This window comes from Mauremys mutica, chromosome 5 (genome assembly GCF_020497125.1).
Source record: "Mauremys mutica isolate MM-2020 ecotype Southern chromosome 5, ASM2049712v1, whole genome shotgun sequence".
In the NCBI taxonomy this organism is placed as follows: Eukaryota; Metazoa; Chordata; order Testudines; family Geoemydidae; genus Mauremys; species Mauremys mutica.
Window position 1 is genome coordinate 10383193 of NC_059076.1, and position 25534 is coordinate 10408726.

The 25534-nt window shown below is 44.1% G+C and overlaps 1 protein-coding gene across 1 annotated transcript in view; it reads right to left on the reverse strand.

Moving 5' to 3' along the window:
• The window catches only part of TECRL (trans-2,3-enoyl-CoA reductase like), a 119574-nt gene that overhangs the window by 14362 nt on the left and 79678 nt on the right, over nt 1-25534 (reverse strand). The window contains exons 5-8 of the mRNA XM_045019225.1: nt 8622-8737; nt 5965-6070; nt 4124-4196; nt 1848-1891 (exon numbers count right to left, since the gene is read on the reverse strand). Coding sequence (XP_044875160.1) covers nt 1848-1891; nt 4124-4196; nt 5965-6070; nt 8622-8737 — 339 coding nt within the window. The remainder of the gene's footprint in view (nt 1-1847; nt 1892-4123; nt 4197-5964; nt 6071-8621; nt 8738-25534) is intronic.

Sequence of the window (25534 nt, forward strand, 5' to 3'; positions counted from 1 at the left end):
TCTTGTCCCTGTGTTTGTTTGCAGACTTTTCTGTGGAAAAAAAATGGAAGGGTCTTGGTTTTATCTTTCTGAGGAACAGACAATATTCTGAAATCTCAAATATTTTCACGGGATGGGAAAACTATTTCCTCTCCAGCTTTACTTCGCTAGCCTGGCTCTGGTCAGGAAAACGTGGGGTGTAGTTGAGTCTCCAGGACCAGAACACAGCCAAAATTGTGATCTTAATGGTTCCGATTCAGGGAAGCATTTACACATCTGCTTAATGTTAAGTACATGCTGAAGCACTTCTTAGGCCTGGTCTACACTAAGGGCGGGGGTTGAACTAGGGTACGCAAGTTCAGCTACGTGAATAGCGTAGCTGAACTCGAAGTACCCTAGTTCAAACTACTTACCCGTCCAGACGCCGCGGGATCGAAGTCCGCGGCTCCAAGGTCGACTCCACCACCGCCGTTTGCAGTGGTGGAGTTCCGGAGTCGACCGGAGCGCACGGGGAGTTCGAACTATCGCGTCTAGATTAGACGCAATAGTTCGAACTTTGAGAAGTCGAACTCACCACGTCGACCCGCGCGGTAAGTGTAGACATACCCTTAGATTTGGGTGGCTTTCCGGGATCAGTCTAAATCAGTCACTCTCCTCTTTTCTTGTTGCATCTCTGGAATCCTGATTTTCAAAGGGGATAAGCACATTTAACTGCCTATGATTTTGTTGGTATTTGTGGATGCTCAGCACTTTTGAATAGGAGGCCAGTATTGTGTGGGACAGAAAATAAGCTTCCATGAGCGTTCTTCTGTTTAACTAGATCCCCAGTGCTCCTGCTGTGATAATCAAAAGCATCATATTCAACTTTCTCAGATTTCTACGCTCTCACACTAGTGCATTCATATACATCCCTGGACCACTCCATCTCACTTAGTAGACACTAATATATGGACCCACTATGCTTGTATGTATTGGTCCAACTGTACACTCAGATATACATTTACAGTTCCCATTAACTTCAATGGGAGATGTACAGCCGTATTTGAGGAAAGAATTGGGCTCTGTGTTAACTCCTGGCTCCTAGAAGCTTTTCTCCTGGAGAGACCTCGGCACTTTTATCCCATTCTGCTCCTAAATCACTGTATTTGTGAGTGGATGAGACCCAGAGGAGAAAAATCACCAGCTCAGAAATACTTAATTCGGAACTTTAGCCCCTCATGGGGCGCAGATCTAATGCTATGCTACAAAACCAGCCCCAGTGGCATGATCTCCTTCCTGTTGTGATTACAGAGCACAGGCTGTTCTTTCTGATTTGACAAAGTAGCTGCACTGAGATATTTCTACTCTGTAAAAATAGCACCTGAGCACATAAATACTGGGAAGATGGTAGCCCCGTCAATGGAAAAACAAGGTGAAAACTAGGTGAGGAAACAAATCTTCACCAGTCTTCATCCATAGATGCCCCTATTTTTAAAAAATCTGTTGTCAGGTGATAGCAGGCATATTATTTAGGGAAGACAACTTTATTGGAAAGCCAGTATGGGATATATTTCCATATGATGTTATCACAGCATTTGAGAAATTATGGTAAGTGATAGCAATTGCCTAAATCTTCAACTTTGGAGGTAATTCTGCATTTTCATCATGATGTAACACTTAAGGATCTCAGACAGGGAACAGGGCACCAACATAGCAGGCAATATACACATAAATAACATAAGGAGTGTTCCTGCCCCAGAAAGCTCAATAGATCCATTAACATTAATAAGACGAGTGACATGCTGAAGGTCTGCAAGACCAAGCATTAATCTTCACTCACACAAGGTTATTCCTCTTGACAAATAATGAGTCTTTATTTGAATACCTACCAGAAAAGTGAGGGCAGCAAAAATAACTTGCCTGTTGCCAAATGCTAGAAAACAGAAGGAAATAAGAAGTTACACTTCAGTCTATGTGCACAGTTCACTGTAGGTGAAGTTCGCTCTGGTGCAGAGTGCTAGAAATGCTTATGTCCCTCGGGGACTTTGCACAAGGGTGAATTTCACCCACATTGTCTGAGCATTATGCAAATAACAAACGTGTTTGGGTCAATGCCAGTCTCTTTGTCACTAATTAGTAGAGCGCCTTTCACCCAGAGATCTCAGCACTCTTTACAGAGGAGGCAAGCATCTTTCTCCCCATTTTACAGATGGGGGAGTGAGGCACAGAGACGAGCCTAAGGTCACTCAAAGGCTAATGGCAGTAGTAGGACTAAAAGCCAGATCTTCTGTTTCCAACAGAGATGCTTTAATCAACTAGTCCACACTGCCTCCACTATTAATGAAGCTGAGATGTATCCTGCCCTTCCTTTTTTGTAGCACTAAGGCATCATATATCAAGTACCAGCAACTCAGCCAGATCACCTTAATAAATACATTTAGTCCCTACAATGTTCAGCTACCCAAACCTACATTTCCCTATCCCTTTGGTATCCATGCATCATGAGAGTGTTACATCAGGAACATCTCAGAGGGTTGCAGTCTTCCTCCAGAACTTCAATTGTGTTTTTAGAAGCATAGATCATGCTCATGGTCATTGATCCTGCAGCTCCTTCCCCTGTCCTGCCTCTCCTCCTTCCCAAACCCACCTCGTCTCAACTCGGGCTGACACGCAGCTCCTCAGTTGGGCAAGGGTGATGTGCCACGACAGCACTTGTCAGGATGGCCAGCACAGCTGCCACTGCTGAGCATGTGTCTGCTAATCAGATATTCTTCAAGGTTCCCGTTTCAACCTAGCTCAACTTGTTATTCCTGCATGCTATTCCCCAATCACCTATGTGTCACCAAAGAAGCTGTCTCTGGGTCTGAGACTCAGGGGTCTGCCCACGTATATTTCCCAAAAGGAAGGGCCTGACATTCATATCCTTCTTCGCTGAGCCATCTGAGTATGGTACCATCCAGCTCACTGAGGTTTACTCCAGAAGCATCATTTTCAAGCGCATTAGTTTCAGGAATAAGAGCACCCAATGTGAGATACCTCCACTGAGAAATGTAGCAGGAAGAGACAAAATGGCTGCCCTTGGCATTAGATCCTCACCCTATTCTAAGGGGGGATAAACACACATTTCAAATAAATACTTGTGTTCAGTGCCTGCTGATTCAATGATCCAGAATCTAAGAGTTCATTTTCACACAGAAGTTCAATCCACTGCTGCCATTTCCACACAAACTTAAAAGGTCATTTGAGGAAATGCCATTTTTCAAAATAAAATGTGATGATTTTTTAAAATTGAAAATATGCCATTTTTGAACTTTTTTGTTTTGTTTTAAATATCCCACTGTGACACTAATATGAGCAATTGAAATTAGCAGGGCAAATCCCGTATTCTCCCCAAACCCACAGATAGGGCCCTGACAACACACACACAACCAAAATAAAATAAAAAGGAGTAGTACAAAGATGGAATGCCAGCAAAATGAAATAGCCGAAGGAATGTGTGACAACCAAGCCCGTGGACAGAAGAAAACTCTGATGATTATGACTCAATACAAAAAAGAAAAAAGGGAAGTTCAATGACTGGACAAAAAAGACACCCAGAAAGACTAGCGGTGCGACAATGGAACACAAGAAAAAGAAATGTACAAAATGATGAATGACGATTGTACATGAAAAAGAAAAGGAGAAATGAAGATTTTCCACCCCCCCCCCCCGATGTTGCTGCACATATTTAACAGAGCCTTCTTGGGTTCACAAATCTTTTAGTTTTCATAAAAAGGCAGCTTCTATATCGAGCAAGATTGTTCTCATTTGGAAATACTCATCCACCTCTTGTCCCCTTGTATATTTTTTTAATGTAAACATATTGCAGAGGTGAGGATAATATTTATCACGCTGTTTCTTTCAATTGATTAATATTTCATGTTCACAAAACTCGGTGATGATTAAACTGAGTTAAACAGTAACATATGTTCACAGCCATAGTACCAGAGTGATGCTTCCATTAATCTTTCTACTGACAAACAATGCAAGCCTATGCTTTGGGCAGGCAAATGGTCTGATCCTACTTCCACTGAAGTGGAGCCCCAAACGTCCACTGATTTCAGTGAGCACAAGGTTGGGCCCAGAATGATTTAAAAAAACCCAATGTCATTTTCATGGTACATACATGGTGGAGTGTATCGGGGGTGATTGACATAATAAGCAATCCAAGAAGTGAATCCCCAGTAAAAGGCACAGCCCTGGAATAGAAAAGAAAAAAAAGATACATTTTAGGAGGAAAAACTACAGGTAAATTCAAATCTATAACTTCATATATATTTTCTAGCAGCAGTGCTCTGAGTCCAGATGACTACAGTGCTTTTTTAAAATGATTCATTACTAAAAAGTAATAATATTCTTCCGTCTTCAAAATTATTGTCATTATTAAGTCCAAATTGGAAATTAGAGGCACATTTTTAACAGTGAGTTAAATGACTCTTGGCCTGCTCCGAGAGCAGCACAACCTGGGATCGCGGTAAATCAATGACCCTATAAAAGGAGTGTCACTTTATCAGAGTGCAATATAGCCGGACGCCGCTATGGTACAGGCATATTCCTTCTGACTCGTACAGATCTCAGATCGATGTGTAAGAGATGATCATAGATAGGTTCAACTTGTCAATCTGTAATTTGTTTTCAAATCCTAGGTTCCAAACTGAGATAGCAATGGGCATGTAGAGGTAAAATTTCAAAGGCAATAAAAAGCAAGTCACAAAGAAGTACATATGCAAATCAGTTCCCTTTTGGGGACTACACTGGGTGGAATATTATTCCTGGATAAAGTATTACCGTTGTGACAAAACTTTGTCCGTACTATTCGTCCAACATCAGGAACTCTTGTAAAGTCACTTATTCAGCAAATGTATGTTTTCTTTGGGTAAAATGCATTAGCATTTGAAATCTCCCAAACACATTTTTGTGTAACTGAGTTAACATTTATTAATTATTATTATTTATTTGTCTTGCCATAGTAGCATGACCATTACTGGCCATGGACCAGGATCCCCTTGTTCTAGGCACCATACAAACACAAAAGAAAAAGACAGTCCCGGCCTCAAAGATCTTTAATCTATAGCTAATGTTTTCTTGATGCTATCTTAGATGTATATCACTTCTTTCAACAAGAAGGACCCCAAAGCACTTTACTGGGTAATAAATTCCATTCTGGAGGTTCCCTGCAATCTGAAGTCAATGGGACTTGGTGTAGGAACGAGGAGCAATCCACATGGAGTTTGTTGCAGGACTGGGTCTTATGGATCTGATCTTGCCCTGATGGGGGCAGGTGCAGTTCCACTGAAATTAACTCAGTTGCACTGTACCTGATCCTATGTATTCAGCATCACTTCATCCACCCATGAGACACAGCCATTTCTGCGGCTGGAGCATGGCACTTGCGTGATGGTGACTGAAGAAAACCCCATTGAAGTGAAATGATGGGGGTGAAGTCCCCTCATCAGGAGAGGTGGGATAGCTCAGTGGTTTGTGCATTAGCTTGCTAAACCAAAGGTTGTGAGTTCACTCTTTGAGGGGGCCACCTGGGGCAAAAATCAATATTTAGTCCTGCTAGTGAAGGCAGGGAGCTAGACTCAATGAGCTTTCCAGGTCTAAAAAAAATGTTTTTGGGGGGTGGGGATAGCTCAGTGGTTTGAGCATTGGCCTGCTAAACCCAAGGTTGTGAGTTCAATCCTTAAGGGGGCCATTTAGGGATTAATGGCAAAAATCTGTCTGGGGATTGGTTCTGCTTTGAGCAGGAGGTTGGACTAGATGACCTCCTGAGGTCCCTTCCTACCCTGATAGTATATGATTTACACCAGCTACAAATCTGGCCCTGAGATTTTAAATACTGTAACAGAAACATAATTACTGGACCTGGAAAACAAATGAATTTTCTTTTCCTGTCATCGTTCTGGGCCCCGGTAGCATGAGGTACTTCTCTATATTGGATACAATGATAAACATGATTTTCACCTTTATCATGTTTTTCAGAGGCGTGTGCCCTCCAGAAATCTTGTGAACAAATAACGTCTCTAGAAGATGTCTGGCATAGTGTAAACAATGACAGAAGCAGGCCAAGCTGGAAAAACAATGAAAAAAGAGGAATGAAGATACATGAAAGATGGGGGGTGAGGTCAGTTTTGTCTTTTTTAAAAACAACAACAAAAACCACACACACACTTTCTGTAAAAGCAGCAAAGAATCCTGTGGCACCTTATAGACTAACAGACGTTTTGCAGCATGAGCTTTCGTGGGTGAATACCCACTTCGTCGGATGCAAGAGTGGAAATTTCCAGGGGCAGGTAAATATAAGCAAGCAAGAAGCAAGCTAGAGATAACGAGGTTAGGTCAATCAGGGAGGATGAGGCCCTGTTCTAGCAGTTGAGGTGTGAAAACCCTTGGTATTCACCCACGAAAGCTCATACTGCAAAACGTCTGTTAGTCTATAAGGTGCCACAGGATTCTTTGCTGCTTTTACAGAACCAGACTAACACGGCTACCTCTCTGATACTTGACACACTTTCTGATACATCACACTATTTTCACATAAAGAATAAGGACTAATAGTCTAGAACTGAAGAGTCATGCTTGAAATCTCTGGGCATAGACTTTGCCTTAGCTAAAGCAACTGAATCCCGAGATGAATGGAATCGTTCTCACAGACTTATATAACACTGTATCCATTTTACGGCGGAAGCAACGGATTTTACCCACCTTGAATTAAAAAGGACTCAGCATGCTCAGAATGTAATGTACTGCTATGACAGTCGATTAAAACAGTACAGCTGTGTATACAAGCAGACGCCTGCGATGCTTCAAACAGACGGCTCACACATTTTAGGGATATCTTAATGCTCTCGTAGGATGTGTCTGACATTTGAAAACATTCTGAATGGTTCGCTTGTCCTTTAGTAACTACAGTAGCTATGCAGAGGTAGTTTGTATTTCATTTCCTTGTGGAGTCAAAACGAGATTTTGTTGCAAAGTGAATCCATTGCGATGGCTTTTTTGTTCCAAGTTACAATGGAACGAGATAATTGTTATAGAATGTATTACACTGATTCCCTTTTGAGGAGGATTATGAAACAACAACCAGCACTTCTGATTTGCTTCAGAGAACGAGCCGCAGCTCATAAAGATTGAGTTTAAAAAACAAATGTCAAGAGTGATTCATGACGGCATTTTATCTTGGTTGTATTTATCATATTGGCTGTGCCTGTCTTACTGAAGCCAATTATGAGACATAAATGAAAAGTGATTTTCAGTGTGTGAAGTTTCAGATACTTTGGCCACCATACAAAATGCCCAATAAAAGTCAAAGATTAAACAATTTTGAAGTAATTAAATTAGCGAGGTTTGAGCTTAGGAAAATCAGGTAATTAATGACTGTGCAGAAGGTTGAATCACACTTTCCTTCTTGTCAGGGATTTAAAAAATATTTGGCTTACATGAGGGATCACAACAAAACAGCTTTAAAGGGATCAACAGAAAGAGACTCTGCGTCCCAGCCCCCAAATAAATAATGCAGATATTTTGGACTCTCTTCCATTAAAACCCTCCATTTCCTGTTAAATGTGAAACCCAGAGGAGAAAGGTGGTCTTGTGGCACTGTGTTACTCAGGAATTATTCTGGGTTCTATGCACAGTTCTTCCAACTCAATCTCTCTGTGTCTTATTTCCCTATGTCCCTCCGAGGCTAGTACTTCCTTTCTCCCAACCTTTCTCTGGCTTGTCTATTTAGGTTCCCCTGATCCTACAGCCGATAGCACACAAAAAGACTGCTGTGCCCAGGGGCTGCTCTGTTGACGGCAAGGGAATATTTTTATTAGTAGTTCAGAAACTGTCCTTAAGCTCCTTCAGGACTCTTGGATGGATCCCATCTGGTCCAGGTTGAACTTTTAGAGTGAGATTTTCAAAAGCACCTACAGGATTTAGGAGCACGGGCCTCATTCAATCAGAGCCTTGCACTTAAATGTCTTAGATCCTTTTGAAAAACTCTCCATGTATTCACCACTTTGTTTCTGAATGTTCACTTCTGACACCCCAATCTCTGACAATGCTTCTTCTTTACTACCTGAAAAGAACAGATATGGGTATCCTCTTTGCTGAAGACTGATGCCATTAATCTTATAATACCCTCCTTTATGCTGTGGTCCTGATCCTGAGTTCATTTGGATACTGGGAGGTACTCTGGTCTAATGGATAGGGGGCCCTGGACTGAGGTCCTGGAGTCTACTCTTCATTCTGCCACTGATATACTGTGTGACCTTGGGTGAGTCACCTTCCACCTGTGTTCCCATCACATTTTTTGTCTGGCTTGTTTATTTAGATATAAACTATTCGGGGCAGGAACTGTCCCCCACTATGCGCACACACAATGCCTAATGCAACAGGGCTCCATTTTGGGGTGGTACTACTGTAATACAAATCATAATTAATAACAACAACAACCTGAAACTCTCATTGAGAGGAGAGGTTTGGATGTGGAAGGAAGGTAGGGTCAAGCCCTCTCTGGGCTCTCCCATTACAGAAACAACAGAGAGCATTAAGAAACAACAGAGTCTCTTTATCCATTCATCTGGAACATTGAATGGCTTACCATCCTGCATGACTTTGGTTCATGCACTTACTGAACTACTGGGTGGCGGAAGCTCTCCGTACTCTCCTCTTCAACATAAATACTTGAGAGACGAATGTAAAAGAGCAAGTAGATTAGTAGAGGCCCACTGTATTCAGTCAGAAAAACCTAGAAATGAAAAAGACTTCTCAGGGTGGGGAATTGAACATCAAAAGAATAATAATAAGAAGAACTCATAGTTCTTAGGCAGTATTTGATCTGCCATGGCAAAAGGGGTCAGTGGTACACCCACATCTTGAATACTGCCTGCAGATCTGGTCACCCCATCACGAAAAAGATATATTGCAATTGGAAAAGGTACAGAAAAGTGCAACAAAATTTATTAGGGGTATGGAACAGCTTCTGTATGAGAAGAAATGAATAAGACTGGGACTTTTCAGCTTGGAAAAGAGACAACTAGAGGGGGATATGATAGAGGTCTATTAAATCACGACTGGTGTGCAGAAAGTAAATAAGGAAGTGTTACTCTTTCTCATAATACAAGAACTAGGGGTCACGAAATAAAATTAATAGGCATCAGGTTTAAAACAAACAAAAGGAAGTGTTTCTTCATACAAATCACAGTTAACCTGTGGAACTCCTTGCAAGAGGATGTCGTGAAGGCCAAGACTATAAAAGTGTTAAAAAAAGAACTAGATAAGTTGATGGAGGATCAGTCCATCAACGGCTATTAGCCAGAATGGGCAGGGATGGTGTCCCTAGCCTCTGTTGCCGGAAGCTGGGAATATACATCCCTCAAGTCCTGGGATCAGTTCTGACCATTTTTTTCAACTGGAAAAAAATTGAAAAAAGTTTCAAAATTGTCCACAGGTTTCATTTCCGGTTCAAAAATAACTTTTCATTTCAAAATTTGAGCTAATTATCATACAAGCAAGTGGGGGAAAAAGGTATATAAGAAGCAGCACTCCTCCTTCTCTCAGAGTATGCTGTGTCTACACTAGGGGGCTTTGCTGACATAGCGCCAGAATTTTAAGAGGAAAGGACATTCAGAAAAGTAGAGCCCTTTGATACATGGTCATAGCCCTTATTCAGCTTCTGGGGGCAGTAAGATGAAGTGAGCTCCATCCTCCTCAGCCCCACTCAGACTGTGACTTCTGCCACAGGTGGAAGAGTGGGGGCTGCTTGCCCACGACTCTATCCCCAATGTAAGCAAGTGAACAGTGGAGTCCTGGCTCTGACCCTCTCTGCCCACTCACCAGCCACAGTAGTTGCCTGGGCGCACAGAGGGGAAGTAAGCTACTCGGCAAAGCTGGGTGCTGTCGTCTAGCCGCTGTAGCACTTCAGTGTAGACAGTCACCACAGTGACGGGCGGGGTTATCCCATCACTAACCCACCTCCCTGAGAGGCGGGAACTAGGTTGGCAGAAGAATTGTACTGTCTATCCTGGGGGGTCAGTCAGCACAGCTGGGTCTCTCAAGGGTGTGAATTTTCCACACACTTTAGAGATGTAGTTATGCCCGGGTAAGTGTTCAGTGTAGACCAGCCCTCAGGCTATGGATATACTACAGCGCCTATGCCAGCATAGCTATGTCAGCAGAGCCCCCAGTGTAGACACAGCATACTTAGAGAAGGAGAAGATCTGCTGCGTAGGAACCTCCACCTCCCCAACCGACATTAGCTATGCAGACAGAAATCACTTTCTGTCGGCATAGCTGCGTCTACACTTGGGATTTTGTCAGCATGGCTATGTTGCTGGGTTGGTTTGTTTTTCTCACACCCCTGCCTGACACATCTATGTTGGTATATGTTTTAAGTGTAGACCAGGCCTTACTCCTGCCCGACAGCAAGGGGAAAGCCGGGAAGTCATTGGGACTCCAAGGGCTTGTCTATACTGGAAATATTGTAGCTGTGACACTGTAGCACTTCAGAGATAACACCACTTATGCCAACAGGAGGGGTTTTCCCATTGGCACAGGTACTCCACCTCCCCGAGAGGCAGTAGGTAGGCTGCCAGGAGAAATCTCCCATTGACCTAGCTCTGTCTACACTGGGGGTTAGGTGGAAGTGAGAATGATCATACGTGATATTACAGTGACGCCTAACAGTCTGGGGGGTCTCATTGTGCTAAGTGCAGGACAAACACATAGTGGGAGACAGTGCCTGCCAGGAAAAGCATATACACTAAATAGACAAAGGGTGGGAGAGGGGAAAGGCAGAGAGAGGTGAGTAGCTTGCTTGAGATCACCCAGCATGAATCCCTGAATCCCAGCCCATTGCCTTACGGAACAGAGCTCACTGCCTCTCTGCACTAGTATCCAGGGTGTGCACTAAAAAAATAAGCCGGTAATTGCCTGCACTAGGCAGCAAGCTCACAGCAGCTGTTCTGTGGTGAGTAGCCAGGGACAGAGCAGCAGTATTTGGCAGCAGTTTGTGGCAACTTGGCACTGCAGCAGAAACATGCTCTCTCTTGACCCTTCAGTCAATTTCAGACTCAGGCAGGAGGAGGAGAAGCAGGCAAGCCCTGTGGATGGAGCAAGCCTGACTTTGCCCAAGCAGCGGTAATCTACAAGCTATGGGCTAGCTGATCCCATATGCCCGAGGAACAAGCCTCTCAGAGATACAGATCGCTGCATGGGGCAGCACATGGGATAAGTGCTGGGGATCATCTGCAGCATTATTATTTAGAGCTGATAAAAATACCTTCTTTTTTTTCTGGAAAATATTCAGGTTTCTTTTTTTATTTTTGTTGAAATTTCCTTCAAAAAGTGAGTTTTTCAATAAAAAATTTAAACCAAAACCCATAAAATTTTGGTTTTTGAAAACCACTGTGGACAAAAAACAAAAAAAAATCAGTTTTCAAAAACTGAAAATCTTTTCCCAAGAAAATGTTTGGTGTACAATCAGTCTTTGAAAACCTGGAGAACAATCATCATTGAAAATGAATTTCTTCTGCAAAAGTTTGCCTTAAAAAAACTGGGGAAATCCCTTTTCACCTAAAAATGTTGACTTGCTCAGTAGTTAGTATTACGGTAGGGAGAGTGCTCTGCAACAAACATTCCTGTGTTGGACATACATTCTGCCGGGGACATGTATAGTGACACCTGTACAACAGTGTGTGCTGCTCTGTAGGAGTGTGGACTGCTCTCAGAAGGGACATACCCTCTTTTTCCGTCCCCACTATGAGTTTCTCATCTCATATCCCATGAGGTGGATAGCTGCCTTCTGTTTTTGTTCCCTCCCAGTATGCCACAAATCTGTCAATCCCGCCCCACCCCCCCGACTGTCCCTTTTTCTTGGTGGCATTGAAGAAGTCTATTTATTTATTTATTTTGGCAACCCCATTATGGGCTCATCACCAGGTGCTTAGGAGCATCTTTACTCACTGGTCCATCAGAGGGGCCTCTATTTCTCCCTGTCCACACCATTGCCTATTGCCTGGTTAACCACTGGCACAATCAGATGTGTAGCCCACAACTGGTTGTGTGGAAACACTCAAATTCTATGTGCATAGAAATATAGCCTAGATGATCCCTTCTAGTCCTATCTTCCCCCCCTCCCCCGCCAGTCAACTCTTTATTTTCAAACATTTTTCAAACCACTAGTTCCTTTTTGAAAATAAAAGGCCAAACAATGCCTTGGTGCACTTATAACAAAGCCACAGGAGGGGTCAGCTGCAGGGACTGAATTTGGAAGCTCTGGATCTAAAGCCTGTACACCTTGAGCTACAAGACCACACCAGTTATCTTGGGGGAAGTTGCAGACTCATAAACGTCCACTTGTGGTCCAGCCACTAGGAGCAGACAAAGAGCCACTCTCTGCCAGCAGGTGCAACACACTTCTGAAAATGGCGCACTTGCTCAGTGCCTGATTTTCACAGGAACCAGAGCTGGGATTGGTCTCAGCTGGAGTTGCTGGGCACTAAGTATGTCTGAACATCAGACTCTTAATGGGTTAGTCAATAACTTCTGACCTGACAGCGCCTACTAAAAATATCACAAAAAGTGATCTGTGATTATAGAACAATAGTAGCCCCAAGCATATTAATTCTATCAGCATTAATGGAGATTAATGACAAAGGGACATAGGGGAGGAAGCCTCATATACAGCCTGATCCCTCATTCATCCTGCATGGATCAGATTATTCCTACCTCTGACAGGTCCCTAGGGGGCTGGCTTTTATTTTATTTACCCTTTGGTAGCATTTGTACTGTGTGTCATGCCAATAAAGCCTGACTGCCCTGAATAACAATCAGGTCAGGGATTATAATCCCAAACTGCATGAGGCAGTGAGTATATTTAGGAGACATGACTGCAGAGGAGGTGAAAGGAGCTCCTTAAAGTTATTCATTGCTTGTAACCCAAATGGAATGTGGCAGAGACATGAGACAATTTATCTGACTGGTTGATGCTGCTGGATTAGAGCTTTGACATGAGCCCAGTGGGACCACCAGAGGGGATCACAGGATTTCTAATGCCAGTTAATAGCACCACATGCACTAGTTAAATCAAAAGATAAAAAGAAGATAAATTGGGGGAGGGGAGCCTGGAGCAGAAACATTATTTTGATGAAATAAGAAATAGCAGGAAAATCCCATACATATAAACTAGAAGCCCACAGAGTCACAAATAAGTCTTTATGAGCATATACTAGCTGATTCCTCAATATAACACTTTTGACGTGCCCTTTCTATCCTGCCATGGAACAGACCACTAGTGTGGATCAGATTGCATTTTGGAATAGTCTAGTATTATTTCATTTATGGTGAGCTGTGGGATGGGACTCCAGAGAGGCCATTTAACCTTTCCCTGCTGCTCTTACTCAGCTACGTATCATGGCTCTTTCCATGCCATGTAAGGGTAGTTTGCCAGTTCATGGATGACACTTCCATCAGTGAGAGCTGCTAATAAGGTACTGTGCGCACAGGGAGGGGAGCTGATGGGAGTGGTTGAGAAAGCACCCTTGCTAGGAGCAATGAGTTTGGGTCATTGCCTGAGGCTATGAGCAAAGCAATAGCTATGATGTATTTTAAGCATGTATGGGGCAATCATGTGGACAAAACCCCACAGCTGCAGTATATAAGTAATCTAAAAGACTGAGTTTAGTTTTTTGACAAATGAAAGACAGAGGGTGGCTGGGTGTACAATTCTGAGTCTAGGCCAAATGGATACAGTGCATACCACATAGAAAATATGATACTGAATATCTTCTATTTATATACATTATAGAGACCATTACTGTGTGTGTGTGTGTGTGTGTGTGTGTGTTGATAGTGGCTGGGATTTCTAAGGAACCTAAGAGAGTTAGGCACTCAACACCCACAGGCACCCAAATCCTACAGCACTGAATGCCTAACTCCCTTAAACTCCTTAGAAAAATCCCATCTCCAAGTACTACTGTGTTAAATCTTAATATGCAGCATTAGCTTCTGGGCCAATTTCTACCCCCACTTATACTTCTGCTACCTCAGGAAAGTCAGCAGGGAACCTTTTTGGCAATATCTTCAAATGATCTCTATTTTTGGCCTTTTATCTCAACTGTTGTTAAGGGTTTTGGAGGCAGGTTTGCAGTGGACTGTAAAGTCCTGCAATACTAGCTGGATAGTCAAACAACTTTTTGTTCCCAACTCCTGAACATCTCCCCAAATCCGCAGAGCTATGTTTTAATTCCTGCAGCCAGGGTCTGCCCAGACCAGTATTTCTTGGCCTGTGGTTACAGTGACAGCGAAGCAGCATTTCTAGCTATTTAAGGCTGCATCCTGGCTTGTGCTGCAAGTGTCTGAGGTCGAGCAGCCGTCCGAGGAGGAATCCTGCCGGACTCAGTCAGAACTGCCCCGCAGAATCACTGGAGGAGTGAACAGCGAAACGGGTGCAGCTCCCACCCTGTACCAGGCTTGCTCTGCTGTCTATGGCAGAAGAGAGGGAAGGCCTCAGTCCCAGGTTCTCTCTCCCCAGTCCTGGGATGCTGGATGCCACTAGCCCTCCCCATTCCTTGCAGAGGACTAAGGCTCTCTGCCACTTCAGTAGGACACATACCTGCCAGCCCCTGAAAAAAAACCAAGTGATTCCAAATCAGTGCACAGTCATTCTAGCTTTGTCTATATTCAGGCACAACCCAGGTGACACATGTGCATATCCATCTGCAACCTAACTCCAACATGGACAGAGAATGACTGGCAGTTATGGGGCACTGGGTGTATTTGTGGGCCAGATTTCAAAAAGAATTCAGCATCCATCAGCTCCCCTGTAGGCACCTAAATGAAGTGGCCTTTTTGAAAACCTGGTTATTTAGAACAGTAAGTAGCACGTCCATGGAACTTTTCATCTAGAGATCTCAAAGGCGGGTTATCTCCATTTCACAAACTGAGGCAAAAAGAGGTTAATCTGCTTACCTGAGGTCACCAGAAGGCGAACCCAAATCTTCCAAGTCCCAGTCCAGTACATTATCCACTGGGCAACACTGCCTCTCTTATTTAGGTACCTAAATGGAAGGTGCTTGAGTGCTAAGGTCTTTTGGAAATCTGGCTCATCTGGTGCTGAGCATTTTGAGAAATGGCCATAGTTAAACCTAAAATATAGATCAGTTCTTCGGTACATAACTTCTTCGGCTAAATTCCTACCTAGCCTGCCCTTGAACAGTCCAGCTCTTTCTGAACTGTATAAAATGGACTCCATGGATCTGGGATAAAAGACACAAGAGCACATTTTTGAGGATCTAAAGAATCTATTAACCACATCCCTAATACTAGCATTTTATGACGCTCCCAAACCGACAGTCAATTCAGCCCATGCCAGAGCAGTGGTCACAATGTGACTCTACTCCAGTTACACAGAGATGATTAGAAACTGGTAGCTTGCTGTTCCAAATGGCTTTCAAACTCTGCAGCCAGAACGCAGAAAGGATGTTTGGGCAGAGCGTGGGAGAGAGTGACAGTTTATTTGCAGCCTCTTGTTAATTTCAAATTTGTGGACGGTCACAAGCCACTGTTAATAAATAGTACATGCACCCTCGCATGCCCAACCACTTCTTTAGCCTCATGGCATTCCTCTGCTACAATACAAAGAATCACGAGCGTTCACAGTAATCCAACGATCTTCTGATCAGTGAACATGTTGTGCAAAATCCATTGCTGTTCTGCTGCATAAATCAGAAGTCACACAGCATTCCTTAGGTCTAACATTCTACATTCGACATGGATTTTGTATAGAATTAACAGTAACAAGAATCTAACCCACCACAATTAGACAAAAATGGAAAATACTGTGGTGCATACAGCTTGTTAGAGTTAAGAATGTGTTCACGAGTACGAGAATGGGATTTTCCAAGAATGAATTCAACGGGATTTGGGTCGCTTAGGTGACTGGGGATTCCCAGCCAGAAATACTATTTATATAATTGTTACACATGCCCATGCCTCTGGGTAGATTGTGGGCAGCTGGGATTAGCTATGGGACCCCTGCTTCTAAAAGCACAAACCTCTCCTGAGTGCCATATTCAATGTGTTCCATAAAGATGTTTGCCATTGTGTTATATAGATTAAATTATCCTGTCCTACTAACCTAAAACTCTCATTGAGACCTCCCATATATCTCAAGGGAATGAGTGGGGTCAGGACCTGGACCTGGACTGGGCAGCCTTCTTAGGCTTTGGCTACACTTGCATTTCAAAGCGCTGCCGCGGCAGCGCTTTGAAGCGCTAAGTGTAATCAAAGCACCAGCGCTGGGAGAAAACTCTCCCAGCGCTGTCCGTACTCCACTTCCCTGTGGGGAATAACGGACAGCGCTGGGAGCGCGGCTCCCAGCGCTGGGGCTTTGACTACACTGGCGCTTTGTAGCGCCGCAATTTGCAGTGCTGCAGAGGGTGTGTTTTCACACCCTGTTGCAGCGCTGCAAATTTGTAAGTGTAGCCAAGCCCTAAGAGTCACCAGCTAATGTGTCTGGCAACTCCACATTCCACTGTTCAAAAGTTGTATGAAGTTTGTTGAGCAGGGTCCAGTTAGTCCTCGTTCATAAGAGCCCAGAAGAGACCTTTAAAGTGGGATTTGCAACAGGACGCAGCATTGGCCTACCTCTGTTACCAATGACATGAATAGTAAAACTATCAACATCGACAGGAGCCAGAGGTACACCAGCACTGAACATTTTTTGGAAATCCATCTTGCTGAGCCACAGTTCCTACAAAATGATCCAAATATAGACAGGTCAGATGGCCAGAGTCTATCAGCCTTCCTCAAAGTGAGGAGCACCCTACCTTCCCAGTATTCTCATTGGTTTCAGTCGAGTAACACACTGCTCTGAGTCAGGGGAATAGAAATCAGCACTTAGCAATTAGGAAAATGACTTGGCTACTTCAGTTACTTGGAATTCTGTCTACACTGTCTATGCCCTTACAACAATAACAACCCACAGGGGAAGGCCTATAATACGTATGGACCCATTCTTCTACATGTGCTATGCTCAACTGAACATAAAACGTTCACCTCTCCTAAAATTCACTAGGCTCCCAGCTGCCTTCCTGGAGAACTGACATTCTGGCAAGGTTAGTCATATGCTTGTGGCTTTTGCTCCTGAGACAGAGAGAAACAATCATAGCATTCTACTTGCCCTTATTAGCAGTGGCATCTGATGAATTATGATCAGCCAGTTGGCCAATTTCAACAGCAGGAAGGTCCCTGCTTCCCTTATCAGTAGATTTCACTGGAGCCGCTGGGCACTAACAAAGGGCCGAGAATATATGTGGGCCAAAGAAAGGCCTAAACATTATACCATGGCACAGTGTCAGGCAAACTCAATCTGTTCCTTGCTGATAGCTCTGGAAGTTGAAAACTATTTGACTTAATTAACTAAAGAACAAAACCAACCATGTGTGTACAGCAAAAGGCTACAACATTTTCAGAGTTCACAGTGTTGACACGCATTAGTTCATGGCTTGTGCAGTTGCGCCAAGGTAAAGCAACATGCATTATACGTAACATTATGCATTGACTCAGAAATCTCAGCCATGAACCAAGTGCCTGTTTAGATCTGAGGTCACTTGTGTTTCAAAATTATGGTCAGAAAAGTGACTGTAAAAAACCCACCTTCTTGTTCAGTATATCTACTTCCTGGGACCGGATTCCCAAGTGATGTAAATGGGTGTAATAAATCAGAAAGCTTTGTCAAAATGTGGCTTTATGATACCTTCATGTGTTAGTCAGTGTTAAGACAATTGTATACTAAGGACATTGAGCATGCAGAACTAGTTAATAAAATTGTATGTTCTTTTGCAATTGTCACTACTGCAGAGTTTTCAATTTACCCCAGAATTCCTTGGTGGTGCATTACAGAAATCAGAGGGCCTTGCCACATAATTGTAGTCAAATTGGCCACAGAATCCACAGGCCTAGTTCATATATGATCCACTCTTCTAGTCATCCACTGGCATATCCTCCCAACCATCAGCTCACCTATTCTATCTGGAACTCAATTTTTCTCCCATTCATTGATCCTATCAGCATCTCATTTCCTGCTCTCTCTCCTCTTTACACTGATCACACAAATTTGCTGGGACTCCTATTCCCCCATTACTTCCCCATACTCTGTGCACTTCATTTATCTTGCCTCTTACCAAATGATGGTCTCTGGACTGCAGTATTGTATACCAGCCCATTCCCTGGCCTCTTTCACAATCTCACATTGAGTCCAAGCCAAATAATTTGCTTTCTCTATGGCAAAGATTCTCAACCTGTGGAGTTCCCAAACATCTTCCTATATGGCCACATTGGGAGAGGTCTGGACTAGAGAGGAGGAGATGGTCCTGTTATGGAAAAGGTTGAGAATCACTGCTCTTTGGGGATTTGGCAACTTCCTCTCACAATACATTGAAACAAAAGGGCTTGGAGACTGATTCTCTTCTTACATACCCCAATTTCATTACACAGACTTCATAGAATCATAGATATGTCGGGCTAGAAGGGACCTCCAGAAGTCATCAAGTCCAGCCCCCTGTACTGTGGCAGGGCCAAGTCAACGTAGGCCACCCCGACAGGTGTTTGTCCAACTTGTTCTCAAAAGCTTCCAATGATGGGAAATCCACAACCTCCCTTGGAAGCCTATTCCAGAGCTTAACTACCCAGAGAGTTAGCCCTGGTCTACACTAAGCTCGGGGGTCGAACTAGGGTACGCGAATTCAGCTACGTGAATAACGTAGCTGAATTTGAACTACCCTAGTTCGACTTACTTACCGTCCAGACGCCGCGGAAGCGAACTCCGCGGCTCCAGGGTCGACTCCGGCAACTCCTCCTGCCGCGGTGGAGTACCAGAGTTCGAACTAGCGCTTCCGGGGTTCGAACTATCACGTCTAGATCAGACGCGATAGTTCGAACTCCGAGCAGTCGAACTCGCCGCGTCGACCGTCCCGGTAAGTGTAAACGTACCCTTAGAAAGTTAAAAAGGTAACATCTGAGACTCCCTTGCTCCAGATTAAGCCCATAACTTCTTGTCCTACCCTCAGTGGACATGGAAAACAATTGATCACTGTCTGCTTTATAATAGTCCTTAACATATTGGAAGACTGTTATCAGGTCCCCCGTCACTCTTCTTTTCTCAAGACTAAACATGCCCAGTTTTTTTAACTTTTCCTCCTAAGTCAAGTTTTCTAAATCTCTTATCATTTTTGTTGCTCTCCTCAAGACTCTCTCTAATTTATCCACATCTTTCCTAAATTGTGGTGCTCAGAATTGGACACAGTACTCCAGCTGAGACCTCACCAGTGCTGAGTGGAGCCGGACAGATACCTGCTGTATCTTCCATACAACACTAGTGTTAATGTATCCCAGAATCATATTAGTCTTTTGTGCAGCTTCAGTGCATGGACGACTCATAATGTATGCATGGTCCATTATAACCCCCAGATCCTTTCCAGCAGTACTACCGCCTACGCAGTCATTCCCCATTTTGTAGTCGTACATTTGATTTTTCCTTCCTAAGTGAAGTACTTTTCACATGTCTTTATTCAATGGCATTACTCCCCGTTTACACCAGTGTACCACCACTCACCTGGATGGGTTGTTGTTGGCAGGACGGACTGAACCTGGGAACTCAGGATCATGAAACACAAGCCTGCTTGAGCTAAATAACCCCACCCCATTAATCAAGGCTGGAGCAGACTCCTCAACCTAGCCATCACTAGCAGGCGAGAGTGCATGCTCAGCAGGAGAAGAACCAGGTGACTTGTCTCTTCCGCTCTGAGGGAACAGGAATACCCGATCCTTTCTATAAACCATGTCCTCTCCTCCTGCACGGTGTTGTATTACCCAGACATGAATGGGGGCAGGGGAGGGATAGCGTTACAGCTATTATACTTTGTTATTTTGTAACCATTTAATGTTTCTGTCTCAGTTTCCCATGTCTCTACATTGGGAATAACATTACTTATCTGCCCCAAAGGCATGTGGTGTAGATTGATTAGTTTGGAAAGTATGTTTAAGACAAAAAGTGCTATCATCCTCATTATGTTTCCATTATTTATTAGAGACTGTAGATGTTTTTTTCCCCCCAAAGTAAAAATAAAAAAAAATACATTTCTTTGACCAAACTGAATAATGTTTCCATTATTTGAGACTGTAGGTTTCTTTGTTTCTTTGACCCAAAAATGTTTCTTTGACCAAACTGATACCCCTGATGATGCCACAGCACAACTAGTTGCTGAGCTCTGTGCCTTTATCCTCACACACAACTATTTCAAATTTGATGACAATATATATCTCCAGATCAGTGGCACCGCTATGGGCACCCGCATGGCCCCACAATATGCCAATATTTTTATGGCTGACCTGGAACAACGCTTCCTCAGCTCTCGTCCACTCACGCCCCTTCTCTACCTACGCTACATCGATGACATCTTCATCATCTGGACCCATGGGAAGGAGACTCTGGAAAAATTCCACCACGATTTCAACAGCTTCCACCCCACCATCAACCTCAGCCTGGACCAATCTACATGGGAGGTCCACTTCCTAGACACTACGGTGCAAATAATTGATGGTCACATTAACACCACCCTATACCGAAAACCTACCGGCCGCTATGCCTACCTTCATGCCTCCAGCTTCCATCCCGGGCACACCACAAGATCCATTGTCTACAGCCAAGCACTGAGGTACAACCGCATCTGCTCTAACCCCACAGACAGAGACCAACACCTACAAAATCTCCACCAAGCATTCTCAAAACTACAGTACCCGCACGAGGAAATAAGGAAACAGATCAACAGAGCCAGACGTGTACCCAGAAGCCTCCTACTGCAAGACAAACCCAAGAAAGAAACCAACAGGACTCCACTGGCCATCACATACAGTCCCCAGCTAAAACCCCTCCAGCGCATCATCAGGGATCTACAACCCATCCTGGACAATGACCCCACACTTTCACAGGTCTTGGGTGGCAGGCCAGTCCTCGCCCACAGACAACCTGCCAACCTGAAGCATATTCTCACCAGTAACTGCACACCGCACCATAGTAACTCTAACTCAGGAACCAATCCATGCAACAAACCTCGATGCCAACTCTGCCCACCTATCTACACCAGCGACACCATCACAGGACCTAACCAGATCAGCCACACCATCACCGGTTCATTCACCTGCACGTCCACCAATGTAATATATGCTATCATATGCCAGCAATGCCCCTCTGCTATGTACATCGGCCAAACTGGACAGTCTCTAAGGAAAAGGATAAATGGACACAAATCAGATATTAGGAATGGCAATATACAAAAACCTGTAGGAGAACACTTCAACCTCCCTGGCCACACAATAGCAGATCTTAAGGTGGCCATCCTGCAGCAAAAAAACTTCAGGACCAGACTTCAAAGAGAAACTGCTGAGCTCCAGTTCAACTGCAAATTTGACACCATCAGCTCAGGATTAAACAAAGACTCTGAATGGCTTGCCAACTACAGAACCAGTTTCTCCTCCCTTGGTTTTCACTCAACTGCTAGAACAGGGCCTCATCCTCCCTGATTGAACTAACCTCGTTATCTCTAGCTTGCTTCTTGCTTCCATATATAAACCTGCCCCTGGAAATTTCCACTACTTGCATCTGAAGAAGTGGGTATTCACCCACGAAAGCTCATGCTGCAAAATGTCTGTTAGTCTATAAGGTGCCACAGGATTCTTTGCTGCTTCTACAGAACCAGACTAACACAGCTACCCCTCTGATACTTGACAGTAATATCTAGGAACTTCAGTCTTGGTCCAGGACTCTATTGTGCAGGGCACAGCACAAATACAGAACAAAAAAGCAACCCCTGCCCCCAAGAGTTTATAATCTAAATCATTACAATCTAAGGCATCGACATGGGAACACTCAGAGAGATTAATCTGAATTAACTTTAAAGTGGATTAATTAAATCACATGGAAGCCCTGCATGGATGCTCTTATTCAGAATTAAATTGGACTTAATCTAATTTATTTTAATTAAAAAGTGAATTAATCTAAACCAAATGAAATCCACTTTATTTCAGAATAAAAGCATACACCTAGAAGTTTAACAGAGTTTCAGTAATCCACTTAAAATTCACATCTTTAGTTAATTCAAATTAACTTTCCTGAGTGACATGTATAGACAAACCCTAAATAAGTGTGCCAGTCCTGCTGTTAAACCAAACATTTAAATGCCCCCAAACAGCAAGGTAGTTAAGAAATTGCCTAACTTTAGGTATATGCATAATCTCTTTGAAGTCAATGGCACTCATGTTCTTAAAGTTAGGCACATGTTTAAATACATTGCTGAATGGAAGCCTAAATGAAGTTGTGTCTTCAGGTTTTAACACCCTTATTAAATTGGCAGACTTAAACCTCAAATTAATAAAGCTTCGGTCTCACCTCTGAGTTGGCTTTTATCATATTTTCTTCACCTCTGACTATGAGGATAATGATGGTGCCTGACACTTTTAGTGGCTAGATAACAGACCCAGCTAAACCTGATTGTGTAATCACTGCCCAAATAAAGAGAGTTTTAACAAAAACCTGAATTAGATAGACAGAGGAGTGGCTCGAGGCTGATTTACACTCCTCTGTCTTGTGTATTGTTATCTGTCAGACAGACAACAAGGCAATATATAAAAGGGGTTTCTGCCATCTAGATTAGGCCAAAATTAGTCATAGATTAAACAAAACCCCAACACCCCATTAATGAGGAATTCAAACTCATCAAGGTAGCATTTTTTCAGGAGCCATATAAAAATGATCTGTGAACTCAGCTCCCTTAGCATCTCTGAAGCAGCAAACTAACCATTTCTACTCCCAGTGCTTAGCTAAAACAACCAACAGTGCTTGCATAGAAGGAAATTACACGTTTGTGCTAATTTTAGTTCCATAAGAAACCAGGAGGGAAAGAGACTAGAGATGGAATTTCCTGTAAGAAAAAGCCATTTTGATTAAACTGAAATGTTTTACAAAATTGTATCAATTATGAAGACATTTTATTTCAGAAAAATGTTGAAAAAAGTTTTGAAAATATTATTTTGATATTTTTAGAATAAAAAGTTTTGATTTTTGTTTCAAAACTTGTATATATACAAAATTAAAAATAAAACAATGGTTGACATTGGAATAAAATGTTTTGATTCACAGATTCTAAGACAAGAAAAGACCATTGTGACCATCTAGTCCTGTGGCTCTCAAACTTTTCAACTGGTGACCCCTTTCACATAGCAAGCCTCTGAGTGCGACCCCCCCTTATGAATTAAAAACACTTTTTTATATATTTAAGACTACTATAAATGCTCGAGGCAAAGCAGGGTTTGGGGTGGAAGCTGACAGCTCGTGACCCCCCAAGTAATAACCTCATGACCCTCAGTTTGAGAATCCCTGATCTAGGGTACGTCTACACTACGGGATTATTCTGATTTTACATAAACCGGTTTAGTAAAACAGATTGTATAAAATCGAGTGCACGCGGCCACACTAAGCACATTAATTCGGCGGTGTGCGTCCACAATCCGAGGTTAGCATCGATTTCTGGAGCGTTGCACTGTGGGTAGCTATTCCGTAGCTATCCCATAGTTCCTGCAGTCTCCCCCACCCCTTGGAATTCTGGGTTGAGATCCCAGTGCCTGACGGGGCAAAAATCATTGTCGTGGGTGGTTCTGGGTAAATGTTGTCAGTCACTCCTTCCTCTGGGAAAGCAACGGCAGACAATCATTTCGTGCCCTTTTTCCCTGGATTGCCCTGGCAGACGCCATAGCATGGCAACCATGGAGCCTGTTTTGCCTCTTGTCACTGTCACCGTATTTGTACTAGATGCCGCTGACAGAGGCGATTCAGCAGCGCTACACAGCAGCATTCATTTGCTTTTGCATGATAGCAGAAATGGTTATCAGCCATTCTGTACCATCTGCTTCCACTGTAACTTGACAATGAGATGATGGTTACCAGTCCTTCTGTACTGTACTCGCTGCTGCTATCATAGGTGCCCCTGGCTGAGGTCGGCCGGGGGCGCAAAAGACAAAAATGGGAATGACTCCCCGAGTCAATCCCTCCTTTATGGTATAATAGAATCAGTCCTGCCTAGAGTATGGGGCAAGTGTATTAGAGAACCAATGTATCACAGAACCAGAGAGCACAGCCGCTCCATGTCAGATCCTGCAGAAATGATGAGCTGCATGCCATTCACAGGGGGTGCCCCTGCAACAACCCCACCTGTTGCTTCCCTCCTCCCCCAGCCTTCCTGGGCTACCGTTGCAGTGTTCCCCCATTTGTGTGATGAAGTAATAAAGAATGCAGGAATAAGACTTGTTAGTGAGATAAAATGAGGGGAAGGCAGCCTCCAGCTGCTATGATAGTCCAGACAGGACAGCAGTGTGGGGGAGAGGAGCCCAGCATCCCACTGCTATGATAGTCCAGGCAGAACAGAATCTGTTCTTTACACATGAAGGGCGGGGGCTGATGGAGCTCAGCCCCCTGTTGCTATGATGAAGACAGTTACCAGCCGTTCTGTACCATCTACTGGGAATGACCAGGAGTTTTTTACCCAGGTGCCCCCGGCCGACCTCAACTGAAGCCAGCCAGGAGCACTCACGGGTTGATGATGAGGATGGATACCAGTCCTTCTGCACTGCACCATCTGCCACAAGGCTGATGATGATGACAGATATCAGTCATACTGCACCATCTGCCACCAGGGAGGGGGAAAGAGGATACTACAATTCACTGCCGCAGCATCGCGTCTACCAGCAGCATTCAGTAGACATAGGGTGACTGTAGACGGGTTGGACTCACCCCTGCGGCGCCTCCTGCTGGTGACTCTGGGAATTAGCTCTGTCCAGCGCTGGAGTGCCCTCTGCAGGCTGGTGATCCGCCTGTCCTCTGGCCCCCGTGTCCCTCCCTGGACCCGGTGCCCTTTTACATGGGGGTGGCTGCCCCCTGGCACTAACCCCTTTCTCTCTGGGTTTCCCCTCCTTGGGGAACCCCCACCCTCTAGCCCCACCTTGCCTCAGTATTGGCTACTGCCAGTCATTGTCTAGCCCCACACTCTGGGGCAGACTGCAGTATCAGCCTACTCATCACTGGCAAGGTTGGGTTTGGACCTGCTGCCTTGGCCTACCCCTGGGCTGCCCTCTGCAACCCCCAGTACCTGTTGGCCGTTCCCTAGGCTGCAGCCTGGGGCTTTCTAGGCTGGAGCTCCCCAGCTCCTCAGTCTTTCCCCAGCCCTGCTTCACCCTAGGTACCTTGCCTATAGCCCCTGCAGCCAGGCCCTTCTTCCTCTTCAGGCAGAGGAAGACTGTCCTGGGCTTCTGGCTTCCCTGGCCTTTTATAGGGGCCAGCTGTCGCTCAGTTTGGGGCATGGCCTCACCTGCAGTCACTTCCTTAATCAGCCCAGCCTTGAGAGCAGCCGCTCTCAAGCCCTGCCAGGCTGCTTTTAAACCCCTCAGGGCAGGAGCAGGGTTTCACCCTGCTACAGTGACATTTAAAAGAGTCAAG